Source organism: Pleurodeles waltl, chromosome 5 (genome assembly GCF_031143425.1).
Source record: "Pleurodeles waltl isolate 20211129_DDA chromosome 5, aPleWal1.hap1.20221129, whole genome shotgun sequence".
Taxonomy (NCBI): Eukaryota; Metazoa; Chordata; class Amphibia; order Caudata; family Salamandridae; genus Pleurodeles; species Pleurodeles waltl.
Genome location: NC_090444.1, coordinates 1872237046 through 1872255869, shown reverse-complemented (window position 1 = coordinate 1872255869; position 18824 = coordinate 1872237046). Strand labels below are relative to the sequence as shown.

Below are 18824 nucleotides of genomic sequence, written 5' to 3'. Positions count from 1 at the left end.
CATATACACCACAACCACACCAACACAATAACACAATCACCAAAACCAACACATGCACAAAATCACACCTACATGCATCACAACTCCAACCAGAACCAAACAATCACACCCACCTGAACACATCACACAACCAAACACCAGAGCCACATGCAACTGCCATACAGACACAAACCTATCACCCCCTCCAGGTCTCTCTACCTTAACCAGCCAATCGACTCACACCCCATCTACTACCTACCGTCATTCCTTCTTCCCAAATATTCCACTGCCTTGACCCCTTCCACATCTACTCCTACCTCTCCCAAGTACAAGCCCTGTGGTGCCTGATATGTGGCCAATAGATGGCTCTGGACTAGGAGGAAAGTTAAGGGGAGCCAGGGCAGAAGTAATTATATTTTACAATGCTCACTGGCACATATCGGTTACATTGGCAAAATAATGAACAAGTATACATGACTGAATATTTGACTTTTGACTCATACTAAGTTTGTCCCACATTGATTACTGCTGAAAAACCCACTGTGTAAATGGAATGGGATTGATATCACAGTAAGAAACATGTTCTGACTTACATTCGTTACTGGCAATACAACATTTCACTCACATGTCCCATAGTTATATTGCAACATTGTCATTGCTGCCAATTGTGAAGGACTGAGTATTTGGTGCAAGCATTCAATAATGTTTCAATGGGTGTTGATACAGGTGGGCTACATTTCATTACTAACACAAATAGTTCCAACACATATGCATTACACAAATTCTAGATTTTTTTTTCAGGACATGTATGTAAACGCAGGGGTCCAAGCTAATGTTAAGTGACAATTTAACATTAATAAGTAATATGGACTGCTCACCTTTGAGTCCCCTGTAGACGGGGTCGTTTTCCATCGTGGTCAAGTGGCAGCAGCAAAGTCAGGACTTGTCCAGTCGAAAATGGAAACGGAAAAGTGGAAAAAAAAAAAAGGTAGGTTTTTACCTCATTTCCCCAACTCAGGTGTGGAGGCGTCTCTACCACAGTTGCCTTGGCGTGAAGGCACATCGTAATTTGCACAGGGAAAAAACTGGCTGGGGCCCTGCCATCAGCTTTTTTCTCCTATGGCACAGTTGACGTGGATGTGAAGTTCTGGCAGAGTCAGTGGGGGTCCGGCAGTATATCCTCTATGGTCCCGCCAACATCTAAATAAGGCAGGCGGATCATTAAGACAGATGTTGGAAATGGTCCTTTCTGTAGGGTTATCTCCACAGTTTTTGTCTTTCTCCTCCTATTTTTCTGACCCTCTTTTTGTTGGCTTTAGGACTCTGGGCACTTTATCACTGCTGAAGTGCATGTGCTCTGATCCCTAGAACTTGGTATAACTAGGTTACACTTATTTGGCTTATTTAATTTACCTGCAAGTACCCTGTAAAGGTGTATACCATATACCCAGGGCCGGTAAATTAGTTGCTACTAGTGGGCCTGCAGCGCAGATTGCGCCACCCACAGAAGTAGTCTTTCAAACTTGACTCAGGCCTGACATTACAGTGCCTGTGTGCACAGTTTACAGCCACACTGACTTGGCAAGTCAAACTACTTGCCAAGGCCTAAACTCCCTTTTTACTACACCTCGGTCACCCCTAAGGTAGGACATGGATAGCCCCGTGGGCAGGGTGCTGTATATGTAAAAGGTAGGACATATATCATTATGTGTTACATGTCCTAGTATTGACAAACAGCCTATTTTGTTTTTCAAAGTTGCAAGTGCTGCTCCTCTCAATAGGTTTGCATTGGGAATTCCCTTATATATGTTCAAGTGGTGTTTTCTAATCTGTGAGTAGTAGAGTGGGCATGTTTGGAATGGTAGTGAGAAATCCTGCTTACTGGTGTAGGTGGATTTTATATTATTATTTTAGAAATGCCATGGTTAGAAAGTGGTCATTTCTCTGTGGTTATAACTCTGGTGCTTTGCAGCATGATTCCAATCCACGTCTAGGGCAGGGTGACAGCTCCACTTTGTGCATACTCCCCAGATAGCAGTCCATTAGGGAGGGTGATTGTTAGTAGAATGCAGCACACAGAGAAAGAGGAATATGTGGGAGAACTAAAGATAAATAAGTGGGAGAAATAAAGATATTTCTACCTATTGCATCATTCTTATGCTACCCTTGAGGTGGCATAGGAACCCAATGCATTCCCAGACTTGTAAATCAGGCAATGCATCAGATTCCATGGGTGTTGCTTGAAAAGGGTCCGTATGTACACGGGCTATGAAAAGCCTTGGAAAGTGCTGTTGTATATATGGGCTGGTACACTGCCTCAACGGTAGCGTAGTATGTCTCTAGGGCCTTGTAAATGAGGCCCTAAGTGTTCTCAAGGGAGCGTTACTCCTGCTCCCTGCCTAGCGCGTGGGGAGCGCTTTGGTCTCTGTCTGGTGAACACTGTTGATTATACTCAATGCACAATGAGCCTTTATTGCCCTCATTTCTTTTGTACCCTGTTAGCGCCTGGTGAGCACTTCATCTTTTTGCTCAGCGCGTAGCGAGCACTTTTTTCTTCTTCCTACTAAATGGAGAGTGTCTACTGCACCCAGCTTTGCCTTGGAGCAAACTGGCGGCTGTTACTGTAACGGGACAGCTCCGAAGGATCAGCCATTTCCTTGTGCCCCATTTGGGCTGCCCAGGGCATGTATGCTGAGCCCTGGAGCTGCCTTCCTTCTGGGGGTGTTAGCAGGGGCCTTTAGCCATTTCAGGGTGTGAAGTGCTTCACTTCCAGTATCGTAAAGAGCTCTGCGCCAGCTGAACCCCCATTTTTTTCAGGCTGGTCGACCACCCCAGCAAAGGGGCCTGATTGAGAGCAGTGCCATCCCGTTGCACCAACTCTCCCCCTTCCCAGAGGAAGCCATAGGGTTGGGAGGAGAACTCTCCCGTGGCTGAAGATTAAGAGAACAGGTCTCTAGGGAAGCGGGGCCGCTCAAAGTACCAAAAGTGCCTGCAGAGACTGCCTGTACCCCACCGGGAGCTTAGATGGCGAGTCGAGCCCCGGGGGAGTCATCCAGCTGCCCTGGCCTCACTGCGAAGGCCAGTGCGGCCCTGGGGGAGCACCACCAACTACCGCACTGTGTTAGACCTGGCATCCTTGGCGTGGTCACCCTTGTCTTTTTAGCCTCTGCTTCTCATGTTTTGACTGTGTGCTGGATGCTATATTTGCTGTTTTTTTATACTCTGGGCACTTTATCACTGCTGATCAGTGATAAAGTGCAAGTGTTCCCTGTGTAAATTGTATGTGTAATTGGCTTTTCCATGGTTGGCATATCAAGTCCCTAGTAAGTGCACTAGAGGTGCCCAGGGCCTGTAAATCAAATGCTACCAGTGTGCCTGCAGCACTGGTTGTGCCACCCACACGAATAGCCCTGTAAACATGTCTCAGACCTGTCACTGGGGAGAGGGAGAGGGAGAGAGAAATAGTGTGTGTGTGTGTGTGTGTAGTTTTAACCTGCCAGTTCAACCTGGCAAGTGCCCAAACCTTCCCTTTTTATACATTTAAGGCACCCCTAAGGTAGGCCCTAGGTAGCCCCATGAGCAGGGTGCAGTGTACGTTAATGGTGGGACATTTACTGGTGCGTTCAACATGTCTTAACATGTAATACTGCCAAATTCGGTTTTCACTATTGCAAGGCATCTCTCTCTCATTGGCTGACATGAGGGCTACCTTTAAATAACCTTACTGTGTAGTTTCCCTTTGGGAGCAGATCAAAATGTGTTGTTGAGGGTCCCTTAACTCGCAATTTAAAACTAAATCTTTTGGTAAAGCTGGTTTTAAAATTGCCAGTTTGAAAATGCCATTTTTAGAAAGTGGGCATTTTCTTGCTTAAACAATTCTGTGACTGCCTGGTTGTGCATTCCCTGTCGGATCAGTCTGACAGTTGGGCTGTTTGTGACTCTTCACTAGACAGTGACACAAATGGAGCTGGGGGTGTAGCGTGCATATCCTGATGGGCCATCTGGGCTGGAGAGGAGGGAGGAATGGTCACTTACACCTGAATGGGCTGTGCCTGCCCTCACACAATGCAGAGTCCAACCCCCTGATGGGAGTCTGGAGCCAGGCCTAGGCAAGGCAGGATCTTCTGAACAAAAGAGACTTTCCTTTGATGTTTGCCAACATCAAAGGCAGAAAAGGGTACAAGTAGTGGACCCAAAACCTCACATTTTCAGATTACTTCTGGATTATACAGGAACCTCTGCCAAGTAAAAGAGCTGGAGGAGTACTGCCCCTTTGCCTGTGACTGTGCTTTGCTTGGTTGGCCTGTTGCTGCTGCTTCTGCCTGAAAGAGGACAAAGACTGGACTTTGTGGTATGTATCTGCTTATGAAGAATCTCCAAGGGCTTGGATTGAGCTTGCCTCCTGTTTTGAAGTTTCAGGGCCATCAAAGACTTCCCCTGCCAGCACCTGGACTCTCTGCTAAGACTTCTGCTCTGCCGATCGGTGCCCTCTCTAGCCCCTGGGCCCTTGAAAGGTGAAGCTGGTAGATCAAGAACTGAAATCCACGCACAGAACGCTGCGTGGGGAAATTTTCAACGCACCACATGCAAAGCAGCTATAAAAATGACACACCACCCGTCTTGCTGCTGATTTCAACGCAGCATCTGCACCTGGGAAATCAACCTATCACCTGCACTGCAGCTGCAGAAATGGCGTTGGCTGTTGAAAGCTATGCAAACCCCATGCAGTGCAGTCTTCTATCACCGTGCTGCCGGATTTCTCACGTATTGTTGCTGGGTGTCAAAATCATCAGAAACCCGTACAGACCAGAGGTGCCCCGCCCGGAAAACTACACACTGCCTCAGCTGAGACTGAGAAAACGAAGTACCGCTGAGTTTTGAAACACATGCTTGCCAGGGAGGCTTTATTTTTGATGCAAACTAGGTACTTTGTGAACAGCAACGTTTCCGTTGTTTTTTTTAATGGAGTAAGGCTCTTTGTATTTTAAAAATTCAAATCTTGCCATGTGTATGTTTTTTTTTTTGCCATTTTGTTTGATTCGGATAAAGATTGGCTATTCTTCTAAAATGATGCGGTATCCATTTTGTAGTGTTTTCACTGTATTACTGTTTTGGTACAAATACTTTACACATTGCCTTTGAGATAAGCCTGACTGCTTGTGCCAAGCTACCAACAGGGTGAGCAGGGATTATCTCTAGTGTGTATCTACATTGCCCTGACTAGAGTGAGGGTCCGACTGCCGACCAGAGACCTCATTTATAACACACTGGTGCCAACAAAGCAGCTCTGGAATCCCCTCCACTGACTGCCCAGAGGCTCACCCAAGAGCAACTGTACTTCTCTAGCACCCGGACTGCAGGAAGGAATGAGAAAGGCCTCCCCTGCAGGAATCCCCAGTGTTTGCACCGTCGTAGGGAGGGCACTCAAATCTCTGGCTGCTGTTTTTTTTATTTTATTTTTAAAACCACTGCACTCCATCACAAAGGTTCTCTGATTTATATACATCCTTCCTGTGGAGTCCAATAACAAGTTAGGTCGTCACACTGGCATAATGCATTAATTCATCATACTTATTATGTTTATGCTGTTGTGTTTGCATACGTAATTAATACTATCTCAATTGAGGCATTATACTCCGAGTTCCTTTGGAAAGTATCTAGCGGTCACATACATAGTAATGCTGAAGTAATGTGTACTCGCTATACCCCTTGGGAAGTTATTTATTGATGTTGCAATGTATGGGGTGTTGATACTTGCACCCCAATTGTGAGACCTATTGGTACACTGTATTCATGGAATTACTGCATTGACCTTTCTGATGTGCTTCATGCCCTGATGCTGTGTTGAATAACCTATCTACTCTTGACAAACCAAGCTATGGAATACTGACTCAGGATTTGCAAAAGGCGCACAGTATGCAAGAGTATTGTCGTTCTAGTGTATGTTTTACACAATATATTATATTTTCATATATAATATGGTGTGGAGTCTCTTTCTGTAGTGTATTTTATTGCATCACTGGTGTGTGTCGTGTACCCGCTTTACACATGACCTCTGAGGATAAGCCTGACTGCTCTGCACTGAGTTACCAGGGGGTGAGAGTAGATTGTATTTAGTGTCTAACTTACTTGCCCTGACTAGAGTGGCGGGTTCTGCATGGCAGAGGTACGTACCATAGCCAACCAAAAATCCTATTTTTTAACAAGAGGATGGGTTTTCAGTTGAAAAAGTGATGGTGTCATTGGTCTTACCAAGATCTATTCTAAGCCCTTTGTGTTAGTGGCCCCATCAGCTCCAATAAAACACCATGACAGTGTAATCTATGTGCTCTCTGTAAAGCTTTATTTTTATTGTAAAGTGCTCTACAATCTTTGGGCAATTCGTAACTGCCTAAATTAATAAATAAACAAACGTGGATCAAGTCAGACTACAGCCTTCACAGGCTCACACACCTCTAAGACTGAACAGTAATCACCCCCAGGTGCGTAATGGCCATATCGCCAAAAGGGCTTTAGCCCCCGCTCACTGTCGTGTGTCAGACCAGGCTGCTGCAGCGCTCTCACACACACACACACACACACACACACACACACACACACCAATGTCTGACGTCTTATCACAGCCTCATTTGAGTAGTTCAAGGGAATACACAATTCATGAATATATACATTTCTACAGAGGGAGCCACACAATACCTGCTCTTCCCATAGTGCTAGACGCCTACTTAATTACATTTGCAACAACAGGCCTGGTGCAAGAGGGGAGAGTGTGCTGAGGACGTGGGATAGGGAGAGTAGCCTCAGGCTTTGGGGTATGGTGCTGGATTGAGGATCGTGTGACACCTTCAGCCAGTCCTAGCTTTCCATTTACCACAATGCTTCATTCTGGGCCATGTAGGTTTTTTTTTTTTTTTAAATATTGCAAGTTGAGTTTGAAAATCATAAAGCGTTACTGGATAAAATCCATGGTTGCCAAAGTAAAGTATTTTAATAAAATCAATTTGATGCTGTGATAACACATTAGAAACTGGAGTAGTTAATTTTAAACTGCTTGAGCCACACATGTGAAACCAAATATAAGCACTGTGCAGCTATTTTAAGGAAGTGCACTTCTCATTCACATCATACTTGTAAACATTGACAAGACAATGTTTTTCTTTTTCAGTAGTGTGTAGGGAATATGTTTTTATTAAGCTTCACTAAAAGGCAAGACAAGTAAAGCAGCAGGGCAAGCTTTTTAACACAATAAAAGCTGAGTGCATGTGAGTGGCAGTGTGTGTGACCGAGTACAAATGTACAAGAGTGCAAGAGATCTAGTGAGAATGAGCGAGTATGTGACACAGGTGTGAGAGAAAGTGAGTGTGTGTATTGCTGCATGTGTGCCGCTGGTACAGCACACTGGAGGTTATTTGTGCCTTATGCACAAGGGCACTGATGACATATGGATGAGAGGTCTTATCTATGGCCAACTGCAGGCCTGACATGCTTCTATTAAGACACCACCATTAGCTGTGTGGACACAAACTGTTTGAGAAAGCCACTAGCCAAACCATCACCAGTAGCAGGGAGACAGAAGAGGCGCCACCCTGCCCGGCAGAAGGCCCCAACGTGATGCACACCATTCGTAGCATATTAGGTGGATCCATAGCAAAATGCAGGAACTGACATTTGAGGTAATTCTTGTCATAGATCTGGTACTTCTTTTATAGGGGGTGTCTATGGCAAAATGCAGACCTTTGTACACTGGAGGAAATTTTTTTTAGAGGTACCCAGGACTATGGCTGAAGTATCCATTTCTGGCAGTGTCATATTGTATGCACTCAGTCATTCATTACTTTACTCGGTACAAAAAGACCATAAAGGACATCCAATAAATACAACATACAAAATTTCTCAATCGTAAAATTACTAAAAACACTGTTAATACATTTTCCGAATACCATGAGCAGCATATATAAAATTTAACACAGCCTGAATTATGTCCATGTTTCCCAAATTATGTAAATGTGAGTAAGCAAGCTGACTAGTTCTAATACTTTTAGATAAAAATAGCGGACGTAAAAACCTTTTTCTCTGAACAACATATAAAGTGCAAAAGAGCATAAAGTGCTATGTACTCTGAGATGTCTTTCCATCACAGAGACAAGGAGGAAGGTTCTTAAACCAGGTTCCGCATACTGGAAATGCTACCAGGTAGTGTAAGGTATTTAAACGTAGCCTTGTAAGTAGAAACCTTTGTCGCTCATGATTAATAATGGTCAAATATAGCTTTGGTTGAAGTTGTTGTGTCTCATGCTTCGTCCATAACCTAGTTACACCAGAGGCTGGCTCCATGACCTGGTTGTTCTGCCAGTATATGTCTTTGACCTTTTTAATGTCCTGTCTTGTTAAAGTATACGGTTTAAGAAAACATTCTCCTAATCCTAATGAGAGGAGGGAGAGATAGACATATCTAAGCCAGGGTATATCCAAAGATCGTGATAAGAGGAGACAATCCTGTATCACCTTTCAGCATAAGAACGCGTCTGGCTTAGTCCAGATTTTTAACCACAATAATACAGGTTGAAGCTTTATATAGCTAGATATATATCTCAAGCCAACTTCTTAATGACAAAACATTACTGGTGTAGATTGGGGGGGGACTGCTAATAGCCTTCTTAAAAATAAATTTTCTACGATCTGGAGTCCTGAACATTCTGCATACCCCCAGACCCCAGCTCCAAATGTTGCAATAGAAAGACACTTGGAGGAGAAAACAGTCAACATTTCTTTGACAGGTTTATGTTGGAGTCTTTTGGCAAACCTAAAAACTGCTTCTATGGCTTTTAGGAATTGTATTGAGCGTATGTTAATTAAGAATTTCCAATTAAAATCTACATCAATGGGGACCCCCAGGTACGTGAAATGTGCAACCTTGAGTATCTCATGCCCATCTAGAGCAAATGTTTTCGTTTTTGCTAATTTGGGTCCGGTCTTCAGCACAAATGACTTAGGGGGTCATTCTGACCCCGGCCGGCGGCGGAAGACCCCAGAATACCGCTGCGCGGTCAAAAGACCGCCGCAAGTATTCTGGGTTTCCCGCTGGGCTGGAGGGCGACCGCCAGAAGGCCGCCCGCCAGCCCAGCGGGAAACACCCTTCCATGAGGATGCTGGCTCCGAATGGAGCCGGCGGAGTGGAAGGGGTGCGACGGGTGCAGTTGCACCCGTCACGATTTTCAGTGTCTGCATGGCAGACACTGAAAATCTTGGTGGGTCCCATTGGCATGGGCACTGCAGGGGCCCCCACGACACCCCATACCGCCATCCTGTTCCTGGCGGCCAAAACCGCCAGGAACAGGATGGCGGTCGGAATCCCCATCGCCATGGAGGATTCCCCAGGGCAGCGGAAAACCGGCGGTACACCGTCGGTTTTCCGTTTCTGACCGCGGCTGTACCGCCGCGGTCAGAATGCCCAAGGGAGCACCGCCAGCCTGTTGGCGGTGCTCCCGCGGTCGTTGGCCCTGGCGGTTTTTACCGCCAGGGTCAGAATGACCCCCTTAGTTCTATTAATTTTAAGACCAAGGTTCCCCATAAAAGTATTAAAAGCATTTAATAAAATCAGGAGGCCATTTGCTGTTCTTGAAATGAGTACAGCATCGTCTGCATTCAAGAGTACAGGAATTGGGGAATTATTGATGACTGGGGAATCCTTCCCCGATTCACAAAGAAATGTCTCTAACCCATTTATATACAAAAGAAAAAGAAAAGGGGCCAGGACACAACCCTGTCTGACCCCCTTTAATGAGGGAAATTTCTCTGTCAAACCTCCCTCCCGGGAATAGCGGACCCGAGCCTCTGTACAGGCGTGAAGTTTACTAAGTAAGATGACTATATCTTTATCCACGCCCATGTCCAGCATTACCATCCACAGTTTCTCCCTGTTAACTGTATCAAAGGCACAGGACAGATCCATAAATGCTAGATGTATACACCCCCTTTTAACTTTGGTATATTTCTGGACTATGAGGGTCAAGTTAAGAGTTTGTTCTACTGTGCCCACACCTGGCCGAAAGCCAAATTGTATTTACTTGTAACTTATTTAGGATCACGCGACCTAGAATTTTAAGTGAGCTGTCCAATAAAGAAATTGGGCGATAGCACAAAGGATCTGCCCTGTCTCCCTTCTTGAAAATCGGGACGATGATCGCCTCTTTCCAGGAATCTACTAAAGGGCCTATCACAGCCGATCTCAAGACATTGATGAGAAGTGTTCCCCAGAAATCTGGAAGCGCTTTATATAAATCAGCAGGGATTCTGTCTGGGCCAGGAGCTTTCTCAGAAGGGCAGTCTTGAATGGCTTGTTTAACATCGTCCACGCTTATAATATTGCTAAAGGCCAGACCTGGCTGATCGTTTCCTATGAACTTCGAACAATTTGACTTTTCTAACTGAACATTTGTCTCTATAGCAAAGGTTTTTTTTTAAATAATCCACCCAAGTCTTGGCTGGAATGACAGTATCCATGGACATCTCATGTTTATCATTCAGCAGTGAAGAGTTAACCACACGCCAAAATGCAGTTATATCTTTAGTTTTACTTGCTTCCATCAGTTCCTCCCACGCAGACTCACTTAGTTCGGCTTTCCTCTTGGCAAGTGCTTCCTTATAATTTTTCCTAGCAGTTTTAATTGCTTGTCGATCTTGGGGAGATGCACTGATTACTTTCTTTAGCTTACTTAAGGATGTGGTACATGTGTGGTTAAACCATCTTGGGCCATAAACTTTATTAGTGCCAGAGGGCTGTAGTTTCTCCGCCATATACTTTGTCAAAGAGGAAAATGCACAGACAATTTCATGGGGGGCCCTATCTTCATCCAGGGACGTCATAACGTCTGACCGTTTATTCAACAATAGGTCTTTAAAAAAACTATTGCTATCTATCTTTCCCCATTTTATTGTGAGTTCTTTTTGTGTTGAGAACTTCATAACAGGGTGTTGCTTCCCTCTTCTTGAATCGCTAGTCAAATCCAAATTGATCACAATAGATAAGGGGTTATGGTCACTAATACAGGTCAGGGTCACCCTAAATTGGCCTGCAATAGAGGATAAATCTCTAGAGTAGATAATATAATCAATTGGGGTAGGAGTGTCTTTCCTTATAAATGTTGGTACCCCTCTAATAGCTGGTATAGGGAAAAGTAGAGAATTAGCTGTTATCAGAGAGTTAAGAGCATTCCCATATGAAGAATGTTTAAAATGTTGAGTAGGATTATCATTTTCATCCAAGAGTCCACAGCAGTCCAAGAACTCTGGCTCACACAGGTGGACATTACAATCGCCTACCCAGATTATTCTTAGGTCCTTTCAACTAATGGTTTTTACCTTATGTATTAACGTCTCCAAGCTACCAACCACACTTGTGTCAGAATTGTCAAAGGTATTATTATAATAGTTGATCAGTAGTAAGTCAAATGGCTCTGCTAATTTCAGAGATAAAGCCAGAAAAAAAGGAGATGTTCCCACATTGTATGTAGTCCTCAACATATGGGGCTCACCCATGAAAAAATGTTGACCTTGGTATAGTGGAAGTAATTTTTCTGACTTGTGACATTTTAAAACATAAGATCTACCCTTAAGGAAAAACCAGGCTTCCCAGGTGCACCATGAAAGTACAGGGATATTTCATGAATGCCCTTTAATATCTGTAGCGCTTTAGCAAATTTGACCCCCAAAATTTTCAGAACATTTGCAGGAAAGAAGCCCACTCTGCCTGATACCACTTACAAATCTGTTTTGCTCATTGGGATGTGGGGGGTTGGGGGTGGTAAGTATTGCACCCCACCACTTACACAGATCTTTAGCCTGCACTAGTGAGCAGGATTTGCACAGTGTAGAGGGGACAGTTTAAGAGTAGAGTGCCAACTGTCTGTGCAGAAAGGACAGGCGCAGACGTTTCTTAATGAAATAACAGCGGTGTCTTATAAAACAAAATGAAATAATTGCTTATACCTAAAAAGTGGCAAAGCCTGCGGCTCTCTTAACCTACCTGTAGTTTTTCTCAGTTTATAGTTGACATTTAGCTATGTGGTCCAGGCTATCCCAATAACTTTGAATTTGGCTCCCATGGCTTTGAGGAGCTGCACATGTGCGGGCGGCTGCAGTTGGGGGAGCAAACAGACCGTGCATTGATGCAGAAGGCAGTGGCGCAACAAAACTTGAGGGGGTACTGTCCTGAGAGAGTCACTGGAGCACAGGGGCTCCCGCACTGTGGGGGCCAATTATGCCACTGGCAGCAGGAAAGATCACCATGAGGCACGGTGGGGCTGCAGCAACAGCCGTTTTGAATGAGAGAATAAAATGAGTTGCTTATCTGTAACTGCATCTATTCAGTATTGGCATCTTTCATAGATTCACATGCTTGAATCATTCCTCGTTGAAGTGGGAGTCCCAATGTATCCTAGTAAAGCAGCATGTAAAAAAAACAGAATAGGCTATAATGGCAGTAGGCCATCAGTTTAATAGCCTATCTATGTCCTTTGAAAAAAGAAAATATAAATAATAATTAAAAAAACAAAAACAAAGTTGAACTATGGCCAATCAGATGCTGGCACTCTCTAGAATACTCCCACTTTGGAGCACAAGTGGGAGTAACATCCTTAATTCTAAGGGGAGCCTCTCTGGGGAAGAGGGTGGGTGCATGTGAATCTTTGAAAGATACCAATACTGGATAACTGAGGTTATAGGTAAGTAACTCATTTCCTTATCCAGTACTGGACATATTGTTTTTTTTTTCTTCTCTCTAGTAAGGAGTGAGAGCGTTTTTTTGACTTGCCTATATCTTTGGCACCGTTTGCCAAATCTTCATGACGCTTTCCGAAAAAAAGGTAGATCAGTCAATCTTTTTGTACATGGGAAGTTTGAGAGTGATCCATCATGCGGGGGTGGCGGGGGTATGGGTGGGGCGCGCAATTATGGGTTCCCATTGGGATTTTAGACACGACTACAGCCGGGACTCCCCCACCCCACCTCCGCAAAAAAGCATTTAAAAAATGTTTTTGCTGTGAATTTGCGGTGGAACCAGTGAACTACTATGGTTTTGTATGTTTGAAGTGTTAGCCTAACTATAACGTCCCGGCAACCTTTGTGTTTTTGGGTAAATTTCTATTTTTTTTATTCTAATTCCTAACTAAAACATCCCCGTAACCTTCATTTTTTGTGTGTGTGCTTGTATGTACAAACACACACATAGATACACATGTGCAATTGTAAGCATTCGTATTTAAACCATTAGATAAATAAACATTAATAGAAACAATCAGGCAGCAATGTACAGTGGACAGAAAGCATTTAGATTTAACATGAATAAGCACCTCACCTTATTGGAATAGATGGCATAGTACAGCCTGTCCCACAGACAAGTCACTGCGTTGTGTTGACTGTAGGCAGTAGTGCTGCGTGAACGAGAGGGTGCTCTTCCATGACGCACAGCAGATTTTCTTTGGGCTGCCGAAGTGGACACTGCTCTTGTGGAATGTGCTTTAGCTTTTCTTGTTAGGGGGTTTGCGCACTTTAGAATGGCAAAACTGAATTGTTGCTGAGATCCATCATGCTATTGTTGCTTTTGTCACCGCAGTCCCTTGACAAGAAGGCTAGCAGCTGATCTGTTTTGCCAATCTGTTTAGTATAGTGGAGGTAGAACTTGACACCATGTAATGTCTAAAGTTTGGAGAGTCCTTTAAGCTGGTGTGGTAGGACTGGGAAAACATTTTGGAAGTATGATGGGTTCATTGAGATTAAATTGCAAAGGAACCTTAGTAATGAACCTTGGATTTGTTCTAAAAAGTACAAATTTGCCTGTGAAGCGTATGAAAGGCTCTAGGGGTGTGAAGGCCCGTATCTCGATGACTCTTCTGGTGGAGGTGAGAGCGAGTAGTATAGCAACGTTCCTCGTGAGGAACTTTAAGTCAGCTTCCCACGGGCACCTTGCTTGCTGTAGGATGCTGGCAATAGGCCTGATGGCAGGAGGGCCTATTCCGAGACTGGATTTGAAATTGCTGGGGTTGTTAGTTTCTATAAGAGGCGAAACCTGTGCCTCTGGCACCTTGAAAGGGCAATTTCCTAAACTGTAAAGTGGCAAGAGATCTAGCTGTGTCTATTTTTATTGCCAGTAAGTCCTCATCAATATGCCTCCGAAACAAAGTTGCCCCATCGTTGGCCATGTCCGAGATTTTTGATTGGACCTCCGATCTAAAGGATGCGGCCTTTGGCCATTCTTGGCATCTTAAAACTGCTGCTCCGGGTAATTGACAGAAACTTGTTGGAGGCGATGTTCAGAGCATAACTTCTAATCCCAGAAGTGCGTTCTCCCTCGCCTCAGACTTCCTGTCTTCAGGGAAGAGATCGAGTAAGCTGCTGACATATGACCACATTTGGCACTCATAAATGCCCCAAAATCGCAATATTGTTGGCTTCTTGGATGCTAATGGCAGACATAAGAGAGAATCTCTTCTTCACATTGTCCAGGTGTCCGATTTCCTTATCTGGAGGTGCAGAGATGGTAACAGAAGAATTGATGGAACGCCTTTGGACTGCCTGTGAGAGGACAGTCAGGCTTAGGGTGACCGATGAGGCAAGCAGGAGAATCAACCACGGCCTTGTATGTTTTGTCCAGGTGAGATGGATCTGGAGGTTCCACAGACGGATGTTTAATGATTTTAAGTCCCTCATTTCTATGATGGGGAATGGCTCTCATTGATTTTCTAGCCTGCTCCTTACAGCCGTAGAGAAAACAGTCAGACTGTGCAACGAAGGTTGGGAGATGGAATGTGCTGCAGCTCGTTCCAGTAGATTGTGCAATGTCTTTGAGGGAGAGTCCGTGGGATGAGGAGATGGAGTAGGGACCAGGTAATCGTCCCATTTGTCCTGCGAGTATTTCACTCCCATCTTCTGTAGAAGTGCCATCCTCCCTTGGGGGTGCAGCAATGGTTGAGGATGGTTTGAACCTGGGCACTGCTGGTGGAGGGATGATTCTTGGCATGGGCAGGAGAAACAGTCTGAGGTTGCGTTGACTGTTGTTCTTGAGTAGATTCAGGAGAACTCCAATAATCTTGCAGCATGGCCTGCAAATCCTGAACCAACGCGACAGGAAATTGTACAACATCCTGCCTAGGCGGAGGGTATTCATAATGTCTTTCCAACGAGGGGTGTAATAAGCTTCACAGCATTGTTGTTTGTCGTCCTCATCATACTCTTCCTCCTGATACTTCATATGACGTTCTGTAGGAATGTGTGCATCCCAAGAAGGTTTTTCATTATCTGACTCCACCCACTCCAATAAATGACTTGGTAACAAAGCTGAGACTCTGCTTGGATAAGTTACTTCAAGGCACAAAGCAATCTTTGTGATTGCATCCGCCGATGTCACAGACAGTTCAAACATGAAGTGGGACATTGCAGATAAATATTTCTCTCATCAATGGTCCTCCTGTTGTCGATGGCGTCTTTGTTGACAGCATCTTCTTCAATGGTGTTGGAGAAGTCAAATACAGTCCATGGCGACTTAAGACTAAAATACCTTAGTGGATAAAATGAGAGCACTAATAGCGGTCGTAGACAATGTTCTCTGCGACATTGCCTTCATCTATGAGACCGTGATGATGGTAGTTGTCGTCCGCATCACCACTGACATAGGCAGTGCTGTCATCATCGATGGAATTGAGAAGATTTTTAGACCTCGACAGTTCTGATGGAGAGCGGTGATGCTCCTTTTTCTTCAGAGATGGAGTGGACTGTTGGGAGGAGGCTGACCCTGCAGAGATAAGCGTCATTTTTTTTAAATTTCTTTTTTTAGGGTCTTTGTGGTGTGACTTCAAGGCCTTCTTACTCGCCTCAAAAACATCTAAAGCCTCTCTTGGGAGTACTATAGAGGATGCTAGCACCTGACTGGACATAGTTCAACTGTAGTCCTTTTAATAATAATAATTAAAAGAAAAAAAAGACATGAATAGCCTATTAAATTGATGGCCTACTGCCAATATAGGCTAGTCCATTTTTTTTTTTTACATACTCCTTTACTACGGTACTGTGGGACTCCCACTTCGACAACAGGAGAATGATTCAAACATGTGAATCTATAAAAGATCCAATACTAGCTAACAACCTCTATTCGCCAACAGGATTAGCTTGTCAATAAAAACATGCCCCACAGTGTAGTTAATGCACACAATGAACATATCGTGACGCGTTATGAATATTACTAGCCAAAGCCATTACCACATGGCAAAGGAGTCCTCCCATTGAAGACTGCCACATCCTTATTGTTTTTTTTGTGGATTTTTTTTCTTCTTTTTTTTAGGTGCATGGACTCCTCTCAAGAGTCAACAGGAGTACAAGAAGCACCGGTTCTCAATGGCAGCACACGCCTTCTGCCCAATCAAATATTGTACTCAAGGTAACCAATATGTGGACAGAGACAAAGCCCCTCTCTTAGATGTGCTTCTGAAAGCTCTTTTTCTGTTGATCACATATGGTCAGGTGACTGCAGCGATGTGCGGCCAGACCACAAAAGTAAAACTCTGAATCTCAGAGGTTCTGAAACGCATCCATTAATTCACGCTGCCTTGGGCGACAGGGAGAGAGCATCATATTCAGAGATATGGCTCTCTCCTCCCCTCTCCCTAGCGCCAGCGCTGATTTCAGCTTTCATGCGCCACGCACACATCTTAGTGCCATGGTGCTAGGATGCATGCCTGAGCCTACCATAGGTTCTGTATAGGAAGGGTACCCTTCCTGTACAAAATACTATGGCTAGGGAAGTGAAAAACATTTCCCTACTTTGTATGTGTGCTGTACAGTGCAGTACACTTGCAAAGTCAGAAAAGAAAGGCGGAATTAAAAGATTTCTCCTTTTAACGCCTGATGTTCCACAGCATTAATTGTTTGTTCTTAACCCTGTCTACTTATGCTAGTAGATGAGTTTTAGCATCAAAAAGCATGATTGGTTGCATGGGAACGCCCACGTACCATCAATGTAACCTCCCTTGACGCAAAGTAATGAAAGCAGTGTTCCAACCTACTCTGAGTTACTTTTGGGTACTTTCCAGTGCAAAACAAGTTTTCAACTGGAAAGCCAATCAGGAAGAAAACATTTTGTGCTGAAATGTTTGAGAATATGCCCATTTCATTCAAAATCACATCTTTTTAATGTATTGCCAATAATCTTGCACAGTTCCTAGCTGTACCCATTGTGCCTTTAACTCACTTTGGTAGTGCACAGCTGTCCTGTCGGAGTATGTATCCTTTCTATTACAGCATATTCAGGCAAAATTATATTTTTTCTAAATACAGGCTCGCTTATGGTGGTTGTTCACTCTGTACATATTTATTGGACTCCGTTAAATGCGTCATTGTATGGATACTAAAGTGATGCATATTCGTATCTCAGTGTGTCAATATTGAACTTAATAGCTATTCTTTCTCAAAACTGCCCATGTCTATACAGCACACACCTACAGAAACAGCCACTGCTGAATCTTTAATTGGAGAGCAACAGGGATGTTTACTTTTCTTCTGAAGAACAACCCGGGAGTAGGTAGCAGGAACACCTGACTGAAATGCCCCGTGACTTGATGCCTGCATTGCTTCAGAGTAACATGTCCTATGTCATGGAAAGCTGACCTGCAGCCTGGAGAGTAGACAGTGGTAAAGAGCCCTTAAGATGAGACAGGGGATCAGAACAAGGAGAGCTGATGAAGGGCCTCAAGGTCATAAAAACAGACCTGCTAGAATAACTCACAGGAAAAGGGTCCTCCAACCACAGTCACTCAAATGACAGTACCTTAGGACATCCAGATGCCTTTGTGCCTGGCACACCTGCATTCCTTCCAACCTCCAAATGAAATTAGACCCCGTGCTTCCCTCGGATAGTTCCAGCAGTGAATTGCAGTTCACTAGAAAACAAATCATGAGAACAACCACAGTTACTCACTGTTAGCCGCGTGACCACACAGGACTTCATCCAGGCTACAAAATCTTGCAGGCCAGCACACTCACCGCCAGACCTATGTCCTGCTCATTAATGCAAACATATCCTCATTAATAGCTCTGCAGCCAAAAATAACAACTCCTTGGTGAAAGGAAATGCCTCCTTGGCATGGTTACCCCCTGACTTTTTGCCTTTGCTGATGCCAAGTTATGATTTGAAAGTGTGCTGAGGCCTGCTAACCAGGCCCCAGCACCAGTGTTCTTTCCCTAACCTGTACCTTTGTCTTCACAATTGGCACACCCTGGCATCCAGATAAGTCCCTTGTAACTGGTACCAAGGGCCCTGATGCCAGGGAAGGTCTCTAAGGGCTGCAGCATGTCTTATGCCACCCTGCGGACCCCTCACTCAGCACAGACACACTGCTTGCCAGCTTGTGTGTGCTAGTGGGGATAAAATGACTAAGTCGACATGGCACTCCCCTCAGAGTGCCATGCCCACCTCACACTGCCTATCCAGTATAGATAAGTCACCCCTCTAGCAGGCCTTACAGCCCTAAGGCAGGCTGCACTATACCATAGGTGAGGGCACAAGTGCATGAGCACTGTGCCCCTACAGTGTCTAAGCAATACCTTAGACATTGTAAGTGCAGGGTAGCCATAAAAGTATATGGTCTGGGAGTCTGTCATGCACGAACTCCACAGCACCATAATGGCTACACTGAAAACTGTGAAGTTTGGTATCAAACTTCTCAGCACAATAAATGCACACTGATGCCAGTGTATATTTTATTGTAACATACACCCCAGAGGGCACCTTAGAGGTGCCCCCTGAAACCTTGACCGACTATCTGTGTAGGCTGACTAGTTCAAGCAGCCTGCCACAC

General features: G+C 44.5%; 1 protein-coding gene across 1 annotated transcript in view; it reads right to left on the bottom strand.

Moving 5' to 3' along the window:
• LOC138296908 (uncharacterized) overlaps positions 1-18432 on the bottom strand; it is a 31046-nt gene extending 12614 nt beyond the window's left edge. The window contains exons 1-2 of the mRNA XM_069236422.1: positions 17795-18432; positions 13334-15766 (exon numbers count right to left, since the gene is read on the bottom strand). Of these exons, the coding sequence (XP_069092523.1) occupies positions 14495-15409 (915 nt within the window). The 5' untranslated portion in view covers positions 15410-15766; positions 17795-18432 and the 3' untranslated portion in view covers positions 13334-14494. The remainder of the gene's footprint in view (positions 1-13333; positions 15767-17794) is intronic.
• Between the last annotated feature and the right edge of the window lie 392 nt (positions 18433-18824).